We start from the raw sequence: 18,325 nt of genomic DNA on the forward strand, positions 1-18,325 counted from the left end.
TAAGGCACATGCCTTGCCGGCAGCTGGCTCTGGTTTGGTCCCCCAGAACCACACGAGCATTGCTGGGTAGAGCCTTTGAGGCCTGCAAGCATCACCATGGTGGCCCAGAGAGTCCCCAGCTCTGACTCACTGGCAGGGAATCGTGAGGAGGGGTCACTGGCCTCCTGAGCACCACTTGGAAGATCTCCCCCCCCACCCAAGAAAAGGAAGAAAAAAAAAGAAAAGTTCTTTAGTCAGTACTTTACTTTGTCAAGTTTTTGTGGAAAATAATCTGAACCGTCAATGAACCAAGGGACTGCAGGAAAACCACAGTATTGTTTTTTGGCATTACTCTCTCTGTTCCTTTTCTTGAACCTAAAACAGACTCTCTAGAGAATAAAGTTTATAAAGTGACACAGTGTTCCCACAACATTTAGTAGCAGTAAGGAAGTCACTAAAAGCAAATAAAAGCTGCAGAAAAAGCTTTGGGTCAAGAAATGTCACTATTCTACCCTGACGAAGTGAAAAAACTCGTCTTCCTAAAAACACAGAAAACAAACAACTACTGCAAAAATAAAGAATACAAGAAGGCAAAAGTCCTACCGGAGTTTTCATTCCTCCTCCATCCTTCCCCAGGCCCTCTCCTTTTTTCCATCCCATCTTCTCCAACATCTTCCGACCTTTGTTGCTATCAGTAATTTCACTAAAAAAGAAATTAAGATGATGGTCTATTTTGAAAAGAATGTGAGGGTCACTTTTATTATACAATAATGAGATATTAGTAATTGGTAAAAGTACAACTGTCATTATCTACCCTAAACGAAGATACAAATACTGTTATCTATACCCACATACACTAATAGAAAAGCACAAACATAGTACATCAGAGAGACATGTTTTTGCAGGGCCAGGGATGTGGCTTAAGGGTAAAGCATATGGGTTACATACATGAGGGCCTGAGCTTAATAATCCCTGATACTGAAAAAAAAAAAAAAAGCATTTGCAGGGTTGGAGCGATAGCACAGTGGGTAGGGCATTTGCCTTGCATGCGGCCGAACCAGGTTCGATTCCCAGCATCCCATTATGGTCCCCCAAGCACCGCCAGGAGTGATTTCTGAATGCATGATCCAGGAGTAATCCCTGTGCATCGCTGGGTGTGACCCCAAAAGAAAAAAAAAAGCATTTGCAGCAAATCAAGCAATACAAACATTGGAAGCAACCCAAATGTCTGTCAAAGTTAAAATAGTTTAACTGTGGCATGGTCATATGAAAGAATATCGAATAGCAATGAAAATAAAATACAGCTAACAAAATGTTTGGGAAAAGGGACACCAAAACACTAAATTGTTCCCTTTATTTAAAAATTAAAAAATAAGTGGGAAGTCAGGGCAGTGACCCTTGGGGAGGAGTGAGGAATAGGAGCAGTGCTTCTGAGGAGGCACTAGGAGGCTGTAGCCTTTGGGGTTACATCCATTATTTCTTGGCTAAGAAATACATGGAATTTGTGATAGATCACTGATACTGACACAGTATTTGTGTTCCTTTCTCTACTGTGTCCTTTCCTATATATCACTTTTAAAATGTTAAAATAAAATGAGACAGAACTTTCTGCTAATATAAGGGTTATTTTAATGTTCTACACCACATGGTCTTTTCAGCGCTACAAAAATTTTTTAATTGAGATATAATTTATATACCATTATGTATATTTTAGTGTGTTGGTATATTATTATATATTGCAACAACTATCACACAACTAGCACAGCAGGTAAGACGTTTGCCTTGCATGCAGACAATCTGAGTTCAATTCCCAGTTTCCTATATGGTCCCCTGAGCACCGCAGGAGTAACCCCTGGGCATTGCTGGGTGTGCCCCAAAAAGCAAAAAAATAAACCCAAAACAAAACAAAACAAAAACAAAAAAAAAAAACCTCTAAGAATCAAATAAAATAACATTTAATCAAGTCTTAATAATTATTTACCAGTTTCATATTAAAGATTCAAACCTTGGGGTAAGGAAATGTCTTTTTTCTACAGCCAAATCAAAAGAATATATTTTATAAAAAGTCAATGAGAACAAAAATAGTTGAGTAATTAAATATATAAGTCCATATCAATATTTTACTAGCCTAGGCATCTAGATATCTAAGAAAATATGTTCACACAAGTGAGTGGCTGGAATGCTGGTTACACATGTGTGTGCAGCTAAAGGTACTTACATATTCATTCAGGCATTTCCTAAGAAATAATGCATTCTAACATTAAAGGAAGAATAGTGTTTCTTGTATAAGCTACACTTTTAAAGACTATCTATTCAAAGTAAAAATCCCTCGAAGTCAGGCTATGCTACAAATTATGATATAGTTCAAAGAAAGTCACAAGCACTAAGATTCAATACTTACGAGTGAACAGATGCTGGAGCATCATCTCTCTGGAAAGTTCCTTCACTTCCAATCTGCTCCCTACGCTTTCCAGCTCTATCTTTGTATTTTGGATTCTTCAATGCCTTGTCATCTTCATAGTCTGTATTCTTTACAAAAATAAAACATTCATTGAGGAAGACAAAGCTGATAAATAAAAACATGTTTGTATAGCTGCCTTGCTTAACAAACATGGCTCAATCTGGCCTCTTAAACAGAACAGGTCATAAGTTAGGCTACTGTATACTATGTATTCTATCCTTTAAAATGTTTGTATTATTTCAAGGCCTAGACAAATTATACATAAAACAATATAAATTATAATATACAACCGTAACAGTATATTTTGATTTAATACTAAGTACTCATTTTCTCCTATGAAATACCAGTATTCAAGAAATATACAGTACCATGGTGGTGGGGGGGAAAAACTTATTTCTTCTTTGTATATATAAAGGTAAAGGCCCTCCCGTTGATCGTCGATTTGCTCGAGCGGGCCCAGTAACGTCTCCATTGAAGACTTTGTTGTTACTGTGTCTGGCATATCGAATACTCTCGGTAGCTTGCCGGGCTCTCCGAGAGGGGCGGAGGAATCGAACTCGGGTCGGCCATGTTGGACGCTTGTAAGGCGAACGCCCTACCGCTGTGCTATCGCTCCAGCCCTTTGTATATATAATTATTACTATTTTTTAGGTCACACTCAGCAATGCACAGGGGTTATTCCTGGCTCATGCACTCAGGAATTACTCCTGGCAGTGCTTGGGGGACCATATGGGATACTGGGAGTCAAACCTGGGTCAGCCATGTGCAAGGCAAACACCCTACCCATTGTGCTATCACCCCAGCACCTCATCTTTATATTTATATTTTTGCTTTATGGGTCACACCCAGCGATGCTCAGGGATCACTCCTGGCTCTGCACTCAAATCACTCCTGGAGGTGCTCAGGGGACCATATGGGATGCTGGGAATTGAACCCGGGTCAGCCGCATGCAAGGCAAATGCCCTACCAGCTGGGCTATCACTCCAGTCCCCTCTTCTTTATATTTTTAAGGAACTGAACACTCCATAAGAACTAAAATGGTTTGAAACTGTTTCTTGGAAGAAACAGAAGTATTTTATAATTGAATGAGAATAATCCTTTATTTTTTTTCCCTTTTTGGTGCTAGGAATTGAACCCAGCTTGACATAGGCAAGACAGGTGGTTTACCACTGAGGCTAAACCACATTCCTTGCCCCACAAATACCCTGGTAATAATCAAGCATTTTTGCTTTAATACTTCACCACTTATATAATTACCAGTCACTCAACAGATAATTACTGATTAGTGAGTTTATTAAGCTTCATGTTAGGTGACAGAATGCAGATAAATTTATGATTTCAGAGAGCAGACACACATAGTATCTAGTTTGTTACAGTAAAACCAGCTCAACAATAAAAGTATGCACGAGATGTGGCAGAAGCACCAAAGAAAAGTCAATCAACTCAGCTTAGGTTCTCAGAGAAAACTTCTCTTTCTTTTTCTTATTACCTGCTGGTCTTTATATGGAAAATATGTCAGTCATGCAGAGATGCCAAGGACTGCTAGAGCAGTCTAAGTAAAGTACCTGAGGCTTTTTCATAATTTAACTTTTAAACACATAAGGAAAGTACAGAATTACTAGCTCAAATGGGTTTTGCCCAAAGAAGATACAGACATTGAATTAAATTTATTCAGAAAACAATTCACTTTCTCCTCATGTATTTTTATTTTTCTCCCAAATTTAATCACAATCTAATTTACCTTTTTTTTTTTTTTTTTTTTTTGGTGTTTTGGGTCACACCCGGCAATGCACAGGGGTTATTCTCCTAGCAGTGCTCAGAGGAACATATGGGATGCTGGGAATCAAATCTGGGTCGGCCATGTGCAAGATGTGCAAGGCAAACGCCCTACCCACTGTGCTATGGCTCCAGCCCGTTTTTTTTTTTTCCATTTAGTTTTATATGTGGGCTGGAGCGATAGCATAGTGGGTAGGGCATTTGCCTTGCACATGGCCAACCCGGGTTCGATTCCTCCGCCTCTCTCAGAGCCCTGCAAGCTACTGAGAGTATCTCGCCCACATGGCAAAGCCTGGCAAGCTCCCCGTGGCGTATTTGATATGTCAAAAACAGTAACAAGTCTCACAATTTGTTGTGAGATGTTACTGGTGCCTGCTCGAGCAAATCGAGAACAACAGGAGGACAGTGCTACAGTGCTACTTTTATATGTGCTAGAAACTATACCCAAAAAACTGTTTTGCTTTTGCCTATGCTATCCAACTGTTCCAGCATCATCTGTTGAAAGAGACCATCTTTTCTCCAATTTGTCCTCATGCTAATTTACTTGAAAACGACACATGCATGTGTACACATACATGAATAACATCTAGTTTTGGGACTCCTTTTTTTCTACTGCATAAGTCTATCTGTTTACTGTTATGCCAATAATAAATTGTTTTAATTACTATAGTTCTGAAACCCAGGCTGTATTAGTTGTTTTTATTTTGGGGGAGTGGGAGAGGGGTGCTCAAGCCGTCCTGCAGGGGCCCAGTAGTGCTGAGTTGCAAGAGGGGCAGTAACAGTAGCTGGGACTGGACTCAGGACTGTGAGATGCAAGGCTTGGGGGGCTCCAGCCTCTTCAACTACCACCTCCCAATTTCAGTGGAATCATTTTAATACAAGTTTGTTAAAAACAGAAATGGCTTTTCAAATGTAGGGAATTACCATTTTTCTATTCCAATCAACATTTTGTTGCAAAATAGATACTATGTAGTTTTTTATATATAAATATAAAAATCATTACAAAGAGCTTCTCTATATAAAATGGATGATGTATATTTAATGGCATTTTGGTCAAAGTCATATGTACAATTTATCATATCAAACAATATCTAACATCCTTACCTGCAAACCATATTTCACTCGTATTTTCTTTAATTCCTTTCTTCTTTCCAATTCTTTTTCTTCCTTACTGAGTGCTGGACCGACTGAAAAAAAAAAAAAGCAAACTTTTCTAAATGCAATATACTTTTTATTTTGGCATTTTGGGTCACACCCAGTGATGCACAGGGGTTACTCCTGGCTCTGCACTCAGGAATTACTTCTGGCAGTGCTCACGGGACCATATAGGATGCTGGGAATCAAACTCAGGTTGGCCGCATGCAAAGCAAACACCCTACCTGCTGTCTATCGCTCCAGTGCCAACACAATATACTTTAAGAAAAGCACTACACTCTACTAGATTTTTATCTAAAAAATTATACTGCTTGCTACTTAATAATACAAAAATCAACTGTATTACTGTCCCATATAAAGACCGACCAAAAGTTCAAGCAAACATTTTTTGAGTTGTGACAAGGTCTTTTGAAAGTATTTATATAACTAAAATTGACTGGAATCTCAAAACTAAAAGATTATAGAAACTGATAGAATAGATAAGAAAAGAAACACTAATATTTTAACTTTTTCCTATGATTTTTATAATAGAATCCCAATGCAAAAATACTCTAAATTTTCCAAAGGAACAGATAGGTGCTAAAAAAATTTCAGAGGACTCAAGGCTCCTATTACTGTGCAATGTGTCATAGTATGTTTATAATCTTTTATTTATTTATTTATTCATTTATTTGCTTTTTGGGTCACACCCAACAATGCTCAGGGATTACTCCTGGCTCTGCACTTAGGAATTACTCCTGGCAGTGTTTGGGGGACCATATGGGATGCTGGGGATTGAACCCGGGTCAGCCATGTGCAAGGCAAACGTCCTATCTGCTGTACTATCGCTCCTGCCCCTATTTTTATAACCTAACACCAGAAACAAAAAACGGGAACTGGAGCTATAGCACAGCAAGTAGGGCATTTGCCTTGTACATGGTCAACCCAGGTTCGATTCCCAGCATCTCATATGGACCCTGAGCACTGCCAGGAATGATTCCTGAGTACAGAGTCAGGAGTAACTCCTGTGCATCTCCGGGTGTGACCAAAAAAGAAACAATATAGACAGTCATATATTCATGGTATCGGGAAAACTCATGTGAAAGAAATATTTACTAGTTCAAGACTCTATTTGGAATATACAAGATCTATGTGTACACTGAAAGCAAAGGAGTAACTTCTCCAGTGGAGAGGCACATCACAACAATGACATATTAGCAGAAATGTACCCAAGACAGCACAATAAGCGAATAGTTCTTTTGTTTTTTTTAATGTAGGAGTACTGCTCTTTATTCAGCCAATGATTAAGCTGATTGAATTGAGCATGAACTCCAAATTATTTTTTTTATATTGAATCACCATGAGATACAGCTACAACGCTTTCATGTTTGAGATCCAGCCATACAATGTTAGAACACCCATCCCGCCACCAGTGCATACCTCCTACCACCAGTGTCCCCAGTATATGCCCTCTTCCCCATCCCAGTCCTCACCCTGCCTTCATGGCAGGCAATTTCCCCAATACTCTCTCTCTACTTTTGGGCATTATGTTTTGCTCAAATTTTCCTGCCACTAGTCAAGTCTGCCTGCCAGGGACAGATGCTAGATCATTTATTGCCCATCACTCATGTTGAATATCTCGGGTGCAACAGCCATGCGCTTCTGGAACCCTGGATTGTAAATAGTTGGGTTCCAGAGACATTTCTGTAGGGCACTAATCCATTCTTGGATTCAATTGGGCGTCTCTGGACCAGTCAGTCAATAGTTCTTAATGTCTTTGGCCTATTATTTTCTATCATTCAGAGTTTAACTCTCGATGACTTTTCATATCAGCAAATAGATGTTCAATGACAATCTTTCTTAGGATGATGTCACAATTAATCTTATTTTAAAATTTTGTGGTGCCAGGGATTGAATTTAGGACCTAACACAAGCCACACAAGTGTTTTCTACTGAGCTCTATCACTAGTCACAATTACTCCCCACCTACCCTGCAGGAAGGCGAGGGGGCTGGGCTACATCTGGGCGTTATCTGGGTTTACTCCTGACTTTGTTCTCAGGGATCAGTTCTGGCAGTGATTGGGGGTCAGTATGTGGTACTGGGGATGGAACCGGGTACATCTACATGCAAATCAGGTGCTTATGCCCTAGTACTATCTCTCCTGTCCCATACAATTACTCTTTTGAGGGACATCTAGCTACCATTACAGTATTGCTTCAAAAGACTGATGGTACAGAGCTGATGAGTATTAACCACCAGAAAGTTACCTAAAGCTAATAGCACATAGCTAAATTATTACATAAATCGACTGTAGTAAGAATCGACCAGTAAAAACTCGTTATTTTAAAAAAAATTGTTAAAAAAAATTTCAAATACATATAATTTCTCAGACTCATCTGCTAATGCACACTGAAAAGGATACTTCAATACAGTACCATTCCACTTAGATACAAAGTGAGGAGCTGACACTCAGAACATTCAGTGAATTAAGAGAAAAGTTACCAAACCTACACAACATACCAAAAGAGTCATCTTTTTTATCAAGGCGAAGGTGAGCTCTAACCTGCCCGGGTTCACAGCCGTCACAGGTATCGCTGCCAGGGTGAATGTGAAAGGACATCACTGTCTCTCCAATCTTCACCTCATCTCCGTGTTCAAGTATGTAAGGATCACACTTAGTTTTCGGCTAAAGGGGAAAGGTCAAAACACAGAAATCCAGGACAGTTACACATAGTTATTTTAGGTCTTTGAAAGTAGCATCTGACATCACCAAAATGTTTCTGAAGCGGTTCTCAATGAGACACACATATACAAACCCAATTCTATCAAGGAAAGGCCTAAAAAATTTTAACACAATTATTTAAATGGAGCGATAGCACAGCGGGTTGGGCGTTCGCCTTACACGCGGCCAACATGGCCGACCCGAGTTCGATTCCTCCGCCCCTCTCGGAGAGCCTGGCAAGCTACCGAGAGTATTCGATATGCCAGACACAGTAACAACAAAGTCTCCAATGGAGACGTTACTGGGCCCGCTCGAGCAAATCGACGATCAACGGGAGGGCCTTTAAATGAACATCATCTTTTAAAAAAGAAAGACAAAGCATGGTTGCTGGTGCTATACTAGCATATTGGGCACCATATTCCATGCTAGGGATTGGACCAGGGTCACTCACACGCAAGTTAACTGCCATAACCATGGTCCTTCTCTCCAGTCCTTCATTTTTTTTATTCTTACATACTCAGAATAAAGCCTCCCTCCCTTCCATCTAAACACTTGTTTCTTTTCTCCATCTGTATGGCAGATTTGTAATTGACAAGACTGCTAATGATAACTTTGTGCATAAACTGCTCCAACACCTCACCTATCAACAGAGTGCTCTCTTCCTTCCACTAACGTCCCAAGGAACCTCCATCTCTGTTCCCCTGATTAAGTACTGCAGAACAATCCTCTGGCTCTGTTGCCTTTGAATGTTTATTATTGCCTATGTTTCCTTCCTGTCTTTTTTTTGATGGGCCATATACTTTCCTATATGCCACACACTTTGTTATACCTAAAGTAAAAGAGTAAAATAAACAGCCAAAGACCAGCCTTCAAAGAACCTGCAGTCCAGCAACACTTCCATTAGAATACCGTCTGGTAATATAAAAAAGAAGGTAGTCCTGAAAGTTGATATAAATATATTCTGAATAGCTTTAAAATGCACTGACTTATTTAAAAAGAAAGGGCATAGATGTAAAATTAAAACTTAAAATTCAGGAGTCAGAGATAGAACAGTGGGTAGGGCACTTTTGCCTTACATAAATCTTACCCACATTCTATCCCAGTACCCCTAAAGGTCCCCTGAGCACCTCCTGGAGTGATCACTAAACAGAGAGCCAGGATTAAGCACTGAGCATAGTCAAATGTGGCAAAAACCTCCCCCACTAAAAAAAGTAAACATGCAATAGTGAAGTACCCACTGATGATATACTTTTAAGGATTTCTTTTTTTTTTTTTTGGTGATGGAGGGGGTCTATTTTCCCTTTTTTAGATCAAAATTGGCAGTCCTTGGCACTACTCTTTGTACCATTGGGGAACCCTGCAGTGTCAAATATCAAACATGGGGTTCTAACATACAAAGCATGAATCCAGCCCTTTGAGTCATCTCCCTGGTCCTGCATAAACTTTTTTTCCCCGAATGCTTCATGGAAGGTTGGAAGATTGCCACAAATGGTGTGGGAAAGGGCAGTTAGGAGAGAGAAGGGACCACTATGACAATAATAGTTGGAAATAATCACTGTAGACAAGAACTGAACACTGAAAGTAGGTGAAGGTATATACGTGATAATCTTTCAGGATCTATACTACAAACCATAATGCCCAAAAAGGAGGCGGGGGGGGGGGGGGAGGGAGAGAGAGAAAGAAAGAGAGGGAGAGAGAAAGAGAGAAAGAGAGAGAGAGAACCTATTGTAAAGGTAGACTGGGGGGCTGGGGGCTGGAAGGAGAGAAACTGGGAACATGGTGGTGGGAAATGTACCTTGATGAAAGGAAACGTGTTGGAACCTTGAATGATCAAAACACAATCATGAACAACTTTATAACTATGTATCTCACAGTGGTTTAGTTAAAAAAAAAGAAAGAAACAAACAAAAGAAAAATATTTCATGGAACAGGAATTCTGTGTTTCTTAGAATTCTCTTCTTCTAGTAATACATTTGGGCTTGAACACTAACCTGAAACAGATGATTGAAAAATCATGGCCTTCATGAATAAAAAAGTTCGAGTAAAATTTTCAGAATACTGTACAGTGATAAAAGGAAACAGTTCATAGGGCTGGAGCTCATGTTCAAAACCCTGAGTCTGATCCTCAACACCGCCACGGGGTTTCCCGAGCATGCCCCATGTAGCCCTGGCAGCCTCCAGCCTGTTGGGCTTGAGCAGCACCACTTCACGGGACCTTAGAAGCATTCCAGCACTCATGGCCAGGTTCAGTCTTGCCAGGAGTGGTCTCTGGGCCGCCTCAGCATTGCTTGAGTGCCCCTAAAACAAAAAGTTAATTTACTAGGGGTCCAGATGATGGCTCAATGGCAAGTACCTGCCCTCAGAGCCTGAGGCCAGGGATTCAATCCTTGGCACTGCTGTAGGCACTGAGTGGGATCTTAGCAACTCTGTTGTCTGTGATCCCTGGTGCCACAAGCAATTTCTGGCGGCACCCTGGCCAGGAATGTCCAAGCACCATGATAAAGAAGCGTGGCTTCTAGTATAGCCCCTCAACTGTAAAAGATGTGTGAGCACCACAGCCAGAAGTGTAACCCCCACTGTGCACTACTGCCAGAATGCACACAAGCACCACAACAAAAGGAATTCACTGCCCCTTGCAAGCACTAAAGAGTGAGACTTGCAGTTGGCCAAATTTGCAAATACTATAGCCACAGAAACAATGTCAACAGAAGAAAAGAGAGCAGGGGTGTAGGGTTAAAAGCTTGACAGTAATGAACAATCATCATCATCACTGTCCTCCTGTTGTTCATCGATTTTGCTCGAGGGGCCCAGTAACGTCTCCATTGGAGACTTGTTACTGTGTTTGGCATATTGAATAATGAACAAGTAATTAAAAAATGCATAGACACTCACCTGAAGAATCTGTTTTCCATTAACAATAGTGCCATTTTGACTGCCTTGGTCCACAAGGACATAACTTTGTAAGTCATGGTCAAAATAAATTTCAGCATGAAACTAAGAAAGAGAAATCAAATAATTATAAAGTACTGTATGTTTTAAAAGCATGAATAACAACTTCCATGTAGCAATTTTCATATAATAGGATACAGTGGATTTTAGTCTCTGATAATTTAACTACAAAAAAGTATTAAATACTTTGGTAGAAATTTGGGAGTTATAGAAAAAAATGGTGATCTATGGGCTGAAGGTAGAGTATAGGGGTTAAGGCATTTGACTCACATCCTTCCAATCCTGGTTTGAATCCCTGGCATTACATATGGTCCCCTGCACTGCCAAAAGTTATTTTTGAGCACAACACCAGGAATAGCACCTGAGGAATGTCACATGTGGCCTATAAAACAAGTATTACATATAAACTACCACTCGTAATTTTGAATTTAGTATGTCCTGCCTTTTCTACTTTTATAATATGGTTGGTATCAACCTATTTTTAATTTAAAGTTATTTTTTCACCTAATGTATCCTTTCACATCATTGCACGTTCTTAACACAAAAGATGATTTAAACCAAAGCCAATGTCTCAGCAATTTTCCAGGTTTCCTTTTCTTTCTCTTTAAGTTTTTTGGGCCACACCTGGCGATGCTCAGAGGCTACTCCTGGCTCTGTGTTCAGGAATTATTCCTGGCGAGTTCAGAGGACCATGTGGGATCAAACCCAGATTGGCAACACGCAAGTCAAGCGCCCCACCAACTGTACTATCTCTTTAGCCCCATTTTCCAGGTTTTCAAGTCACTCTGGTGACTAGTTTAGCACCTCAACTGTCCTTCCTGCTCCACAATATCTTTATATAAAATTTGCATTATACATGACATTATAGTTACTGCATGTATGAATCCCAGAAACTGCTCATTTTTGTTTAATACTCACTCAATTAACTCTCAATTGTATTTAACACCTAACCCAGTATCTCATACATTGAGCATATCGTGGGCAAATCACCACATCTTTATTTAACTGGATTAAAAGCTAGAGAAAAAAATGTAATTTTTTTTCTTACTATACCACTGGTGGGAATGAATGTAAATGGTAGAGCTGTTTTGGAACAATCTGCCAGTTTCTTAAAACGTTTAAGAAATCTTAGCATTATCCCATGACCCAGTAATTCTATTCCTAGGTTGTAAGAGAAATTAAAACTTTCACACAAATGTTCATAACACTACTGAGTCAAAAAGTAGTAACAATTTAAACATGTCTGTTGACTGATCAAGCAAATGAGCACATTAATACAACAGTGAGCCACCTGGCAATAAAAAGAAATGAAGGGCCAGGGACAGCTCAAAAGGCCGTAGTTGATGCTTTGAATGTGGGAGTCCTACAATGAATTCTTGGTACCTCATGGTCACGCATCCACTGTTTCATGCAAGTGACAAAACACCAAGCTGGGAGCAGACCCTGACCACCCCCAGGTACTACATGGACTCCTGAGCACCACCAGGCATGGACCCCAAAGCAAAATAAAACAAACAAAAAAACTCCTTAGAATTTACTTTCAGAGCCAGAGCGATGGTAGGTATGGCATTTGCCTTGCACGGGGCCGACCTGGGTTCGATCCCCAGCATCCCATACGGTCCCCTGAGCACGGCAAGAAGTAATTCCTGAGTACAGAATCAGGAGTAACCCCTAAGCATCACTGGATATGACCCAAAAAGAAAAAAAAGAAAGAATAATTTACTTTTGATATTATATATGAAATATTTATCTTAATGGCTATTCTAAAAATGGGCTGGAGTGATAGCACAGTGGTAGAGCATTTGCCTTGCGTGCAGCCAGCCCGGCCGAGCCGGGTTCGATTCCTCCGCCCCTCTTGGAGAGCCTGGCAAGCTAGCAAGAGTATTCAATATGCCAAACAAAGTAACAAAGAAGTCTCACAATGGAGACGTTACTGGGCCCGCTCGAGCAAATCGATGAACAACGGGAGGGCAGTTTGTTACTGTTGTTTGTTATTCTAAAAAATTTTTACGAAGATTAAATTATTAAAATGAGTCGAAGTAATAAGCCTTTCAAACTCCCCTGAGCAACGCCAGCACTAATTCCTGAGTGCAGTGCCAGGAGTAAGCCCTGAGCATTGTTGGATATGACCCAAATTATAAAATATATAAATAAATAAATAAACAAGATGAACAAACAGAGGGTGATGGGGAGGAAAAGGGGTCTTTAGAAAATATAATAAGTAAGGAAACAGAAAAAAAGGGAATCTCAGTAGCTAATCCTTTCACTTTTATAACTCTGATTCTACAGTTTTAAAAACCAAACTTAATGACTTTTTTTTTTATTTGCAGGGTTGGGGATGGGGGGACACATCTAGGGATGCCTAGAGCTTACTCTGGGCTGTGCTCAGGAATCACTCCTGACAGGGCTTTCGGGACCATATGAAAATGGGGATTGAAGCAGGGTCAGCTGTGTGTAGAGCAAACACCTTAACCCACTGTACTAACCAGAGTTACTATTTACTTATTATTGTGTGGGTCACTTAAAGCAGTGTTGCAGGAGTGGGGGGCCACCAGGACAATACCCAGCATGCAGAGTCTAGGATCAAACTCAAGAGTCTCAAATGCAAGGCATGCACTTAACCACTTGAGCCACGTCCCTGTTCTGATTGGCCTTTCTTTCGTGGGGTGGGGGTCAGTGGTGATTGGAGGAATATGCAGTGCCAGAGATTAAACCTGCAGCTCTCACATGCAAAGCATATGCTCCAACTCTTTGAGTTGTTTCCCCAGTCCCTTCACTTCTGAAAAACTCTGATGTCTAGTACATTTATTTAATGAAATACATACTTGCTACTTTGCTATATGGATAGAATTGGGGCGGGGGGGCGGGGGGAGAACTGTAACACCAAGGAAATAATTTAGAAGGAATAAGGTAAAACCTGGTTAACCACACTCATATTTGTATATAAAGAAACAAAACAAAGGGATAGGCAATGTCAAATAAAAATATTACATTCTAGTGATGGGCTGGAGCACAGCGGTAGGGTGTTTGCCTTGCATACGGCCGACTCAGCTGACCCGGGTTCAATTCCTCCACACCTCTGAGAGGGCCTGGCAAGCTACCGAAAGTATCTCGCCAGCAAGCCAAAGCTTGGCAAGCTACCCTTGATGTATTGAATATGCCAAACACAGTAACAACCAGTCTCACAATGGCATGTTACCGGTCCCCCTCGAGCAAATCATGAACAATGGGAGGACAGTGCTACAGTGAAAGCGCAGTGCTACATTCTAGTGATAGAAATGAAGTAACTGAAACTGGGGGGTAAGATGAAGGGAAGAATCTACTGACAATGGTGGAGGGCTATTGGCACTGTATATAATGTGGTAACACTAAAAGTAAATATTTACCCCTAAGGGGTTGGAGAGTTAGCATGAGGAAAGGTGCTTGCCTTGCATGTGACTGACTCCAGTTCAAAACTTTGCACTATGTTTAGTCCTCTAGGCCAGGCCAGGAATTATCTCTGAGCATAGGGCCAGGATTAAATCCTGAGCACGGCCAGGTGTGGTCCAAAGACCAAAACAATCAAATTCAAACTGGAAAAACAAAAAAATTTACACCCAAAACATATAAACATTTATACTTTCATAACCCAATGTAACCTTAATAAATTACAAATATAACAAATACTTGTTAAATGGCTGCCACCATATTTAAATTAATCCATTTTCTATTCTTCAGACTACTAAAAAATAAATATGACTCAGTTTACCCAAACTGTGGTAAAGAAATGTATTTTCTCAAGGAGCGAAATAAATCTAAAGTGGCTTCACTGCCATAACAACACTGACTATCAACCTTTCTTTTAAACTGGTAAAACCCTAAGCTTTCTACCACAATGACCACTTATGAATTCTATCTAGCAGGTTACATTTAAACAATCAAGGAGCTCACCTTACTGACACCAACTTCAGGGATTCGAACAGTATGTTCCATATCTTTTTCTCTGCAGAGTTAAGTAAAATGTTTTTAATAATTTTTGAAGCAAATATTGTAATACAGACACGCAAAAAAATATTTTACACATACAAGATTAAAATATAAATGACTCGGGGCTGGAGCAATAGCACAGCGGGTAGGGCATTTGCCTTGCACGCAGCCGACCCGGGTTCAATTCCCAGCATCCCATATAGTCCCCTGAGCACCACCAGGGGTAATTCCTGAGCGCAGAGCCAGGAGTAACCCCTGTGCATTGCCGGGTGTGACCCAAAAAGCAAAAAAATATATATATATATAAAAATGGCTCTACCATATCAAGTCCAGTGTCTTTAATCCCACTCTGAAATTCTTAACTGAAAACTGAAGATATCATATAGAATGCATTTATGGTATCATATAGATATGATTAAGATATCATATAGAATCCAAATTAATTTAGATTACTTTTTCCATTCGGAAGGAAATATATGATCCGCTTCATTATTAAAGTGGATCATTATTATTTTCTTGGGGCCAGAGAGAGCTCAAAGGGCTAAAGCACTTACTTTGCATGCAGGAACTCTGAGTTGGAGCCCTTGTGTCAGAGTCCTCCAGCACTAGTTGGAGTCCTGAGTATTGAGCTTGGAGAAGTTCCTCCAGCATGACCATATGTGACCCCCAAACCCAAAATAAAGTAAAATAAAACATACCTCTCTACCAAACTGGTTATGAGTTACAAAAAGCAAAAGAAAAAAATTAGGTCAATAATGCCTTTAGGTCAGTAACTTAAAAATAAAAAAGGGCAGGGGCTGGAAAATTCAGGTAAAAGTCAAGACACTTGCTTTGCATGCAGCTAATGGTCTGATCACTGCACAGTCCCCTAAGCACTGCCTAGAACAATCTCTACACCCAAGAGGCCTCGGGTAACACAAAGTGTGGTCCCCCAAATGAAACAAAAACCAAACCAAAAAGAAAAAACTAAAAAGGACATTATAAAAGACAACAAAATGACAAAAAAAATCTCTTGAGAAAGAACACCGAGATTTTATCCCAATGTATAGACAGTTCCACATTATGACTACGCTTTCTATTTCTCTCAATTCCTATTTGTATTTTCCCAGCACTGTCTGGGAGAACAGGGTCAGGCCTAGGGATACAATGCTGTTGCTCAGGCCAGTTGTGCTGGGGCGTCACCAGGACCACAGCCAGAAGCGCTTAGGTTGGAGGGGCATTCAGTGCTAGGAATAAAACTCAGTCTGCTGGCCCTGAGTTAGGAAGTCATCCCCTCCACTGATTCCCATATACAAGAAACATAAAATTATGTAGTCAACCTAGTTTTGAATGGAAAGAAGGGAGAAAGAGGGAAGTCTTTCTACTGATTCAATAAGTATAATGCATGTTTCAGAGCAACTGAAACAGTTTGACAGTTCAAGAAATGTATAACACTTGTGGCTGGAGTGATAGTATAGTGGGTAGGACGTCTGCCTTGCACACGGCCAACCCAGGTTTGATTCCCAGCATCTCATATGGTCCCCTGAACACCACTAGGAATGATTCCTGTGCATCGCTGGGTGTGACCCAAAAAGGAAAAAAAAATGGTGCAACCCACTAGAATGATAAAACAAGTATATGAACAAAAAATGTTAAACATATCTTACCTTCCAATTGTAGCAGGATTTACAGCTGTAATGATAAAAAGTGATCCAGTCTGAAGTACTGGTGATCTAATAACAATTACTCTAATGCACGGAGGCCAAATTTTTTCTTCATCTGCAAAAAAGTAGGCAAATATAAATTCAAATGCTATGGGGAAAAATTAGATGAAGGGGTAAGATATCCATAACATAAAAATGTTTAGATAAAATATAATGAATAAGGCTTAATACAATTGTTCATCTAAAGTGATCAATCTACTTTACAAGAAAAAACCCTCCAATTCCATCAAAAAATGGGGAGAAGAAATGAAAAGAAACTTCCTCAAAAAAGAAATACAAGTGATGAAAAGCCACATTAAAAAATGCTTTACATCACCAATCATCAGGGAGATGCAAATCAAAACAACAATGAAGTATCATCTTACACCAGAAACTGGCACACATCAAAAAAGAACAAGAACAACCAGTGCTGGTGTGGATGCAGGGAGAAAGCGACACTTATCCATTGTTGGTGGGAATGCCAACTGGTTCAGCCTTTTTGCAAAACAATATGGATATTCCTCAAAATACTAAAAAAGCGAGCTTCCATATAACCCAGCAATACCACCTGTGGGAATATATCTCCAGGATACAAAAAAAAAAAAAGCACAGTAGAAATGACATCTGCACTTATATGTTTACCGCAGCACTGTTCACAATAGCCAGAATCTGGAAACAACCCGAGCGCCCTTTAACAGAATTGGCTAAACAAACTACGGTACATCTATATAATGGAATACTATGCAGCTATTAGAAAAGATGAAGTCGTGCTCGCTTCGGCAGCACATATACTAAAATTGGAACGATACAGAGAAGATTAGCATGGCCCCTGCGCAAGGATGACACGCAAATTCGTGAAGCGTTCCATATTTTTGAGAGAACACAGGGGATTGCCCTGCCACAGAGACGGGGGGATGGGGGGATGGGGGTGGGAGGGATATTATCCATGGTGGTGGAAAATGGGCACTGGTGGAGGGATGGGTATCTGATCATTGTATAATTGAAACCAAAGCACAAAAAATTGTAAATCTACAACTTTAAAAAAAATAAAATAAAATAAAGGGGGAAAAAAAAAAAAAAAAAAAAAGAAAAGATGAAGTCATGAAATTTGCTATAAGTAGGTGGATATGGAGAATATCATGCTAAGTGAAGTGAATCAGAAAGTGGGAAAACAGACAGAATGACCGCACTGATTTGTGGAATACAAATACATGAGTCTAACACCCAAGGACAGTAGAGTCAAGGGCCAGGAGGATCACTCCACAATTGGAATCCTGCCTCATGTGTTGGGGGAGAAGGCAGCTGGGATGGAGAAGGGACCACCAACTCAATGATGGTTGGAAGGATGGGAGATGTGTGCTGAAAGTAGACTAACGACCAGACATGATGGCCTTTCAGTATCTGTATTGCAAACCACAATGGACAAAAGTAGAGAGAAAGATGGAAGGTGCCTGTCACAGAAGCAGGGGGTGGGACTGAGTGGGGGTGGTGGGAGGGATACTAGGAACATTGGTTGTGGAAAATACGCTGGTAGAGGGATGGGTGTTCGATCATTGTATGACTTAAACTCAATGATGAAAGCTTTGTAACTGTATCTCATGGTGATTCAATAAAATTAATAAAGTGATCAACCCAGGGGGCAGAGAGCAATAGTA

The 18,325-nt window shown here is 40.2% G+C and overlaps 1 protein-coding gene and 1 non-coding gene across 2 annotated transcripts in view; one reads left to right on the forward strand and one right to left on the reverse strand.

Annotated features, from left to right (window-relative positions):
* AGGF1 (angiogenic factor with G-patch and FHA domains 1) overlaps positions 1-18,325 on the reverse strand; it is a 35,328-nt gene that overhangs the window by 3,287 nt on the left and 13,716 nt on the right. Inside the window, exons 7-13 of the mRNA XM_056112484.1 lie at positions 16,635-16,746; positions 14,953-15,004; positions 10,966-11,067; positions 7,872-8,037; positions 5,321-5,403; positions 2,381-2,508; positions 583-682 (exon numbers count right to left, since the gene is read on the reverse strand). Of these exons, the coding sequence (XP_055968459.1) occupies positions 583-682; positions 2,381-2,508; positions 5,321-5,403; positions 7,872-8,037; positions 10,966-11,067; positions 14,953-15,004; positions 16,635-16,746 (743 nt within the window). The remainder of the gene's footprint in view (positions 1-582; positions 683-2,380; positions 2,509-5,320; positions 5,404-7,871; positions 8,038-10,965; positions 11,068-14,952; positions 15,005-16,634; positions 16,747-18,325) is intronic.
* LOC130021907 (U6 spliceosomal RNA) lies at positions 17,438-17,544 on the forward strand. Its single transcript, XR_008792237.1, has one exon. It is a non-coding gene; the product is annotated as a U6 spliceosomal RNA (small nuclear RNA).

Source organism: Sorex fumeus, unplaced genomic scaffold (genome assembly GCF_029834395.1).
Source record: "Sorex fumeus unplaced genomic scaffold, SorFum_2.1 ptg000018l, whole genome shotgun sequence".
Classification (NCBI taxonomy): Eukaryota; Metazoa; Chordata; class Mammalia; order Eulipotyphla; family Soricidae; genus Sorex; species Sorex fumeus.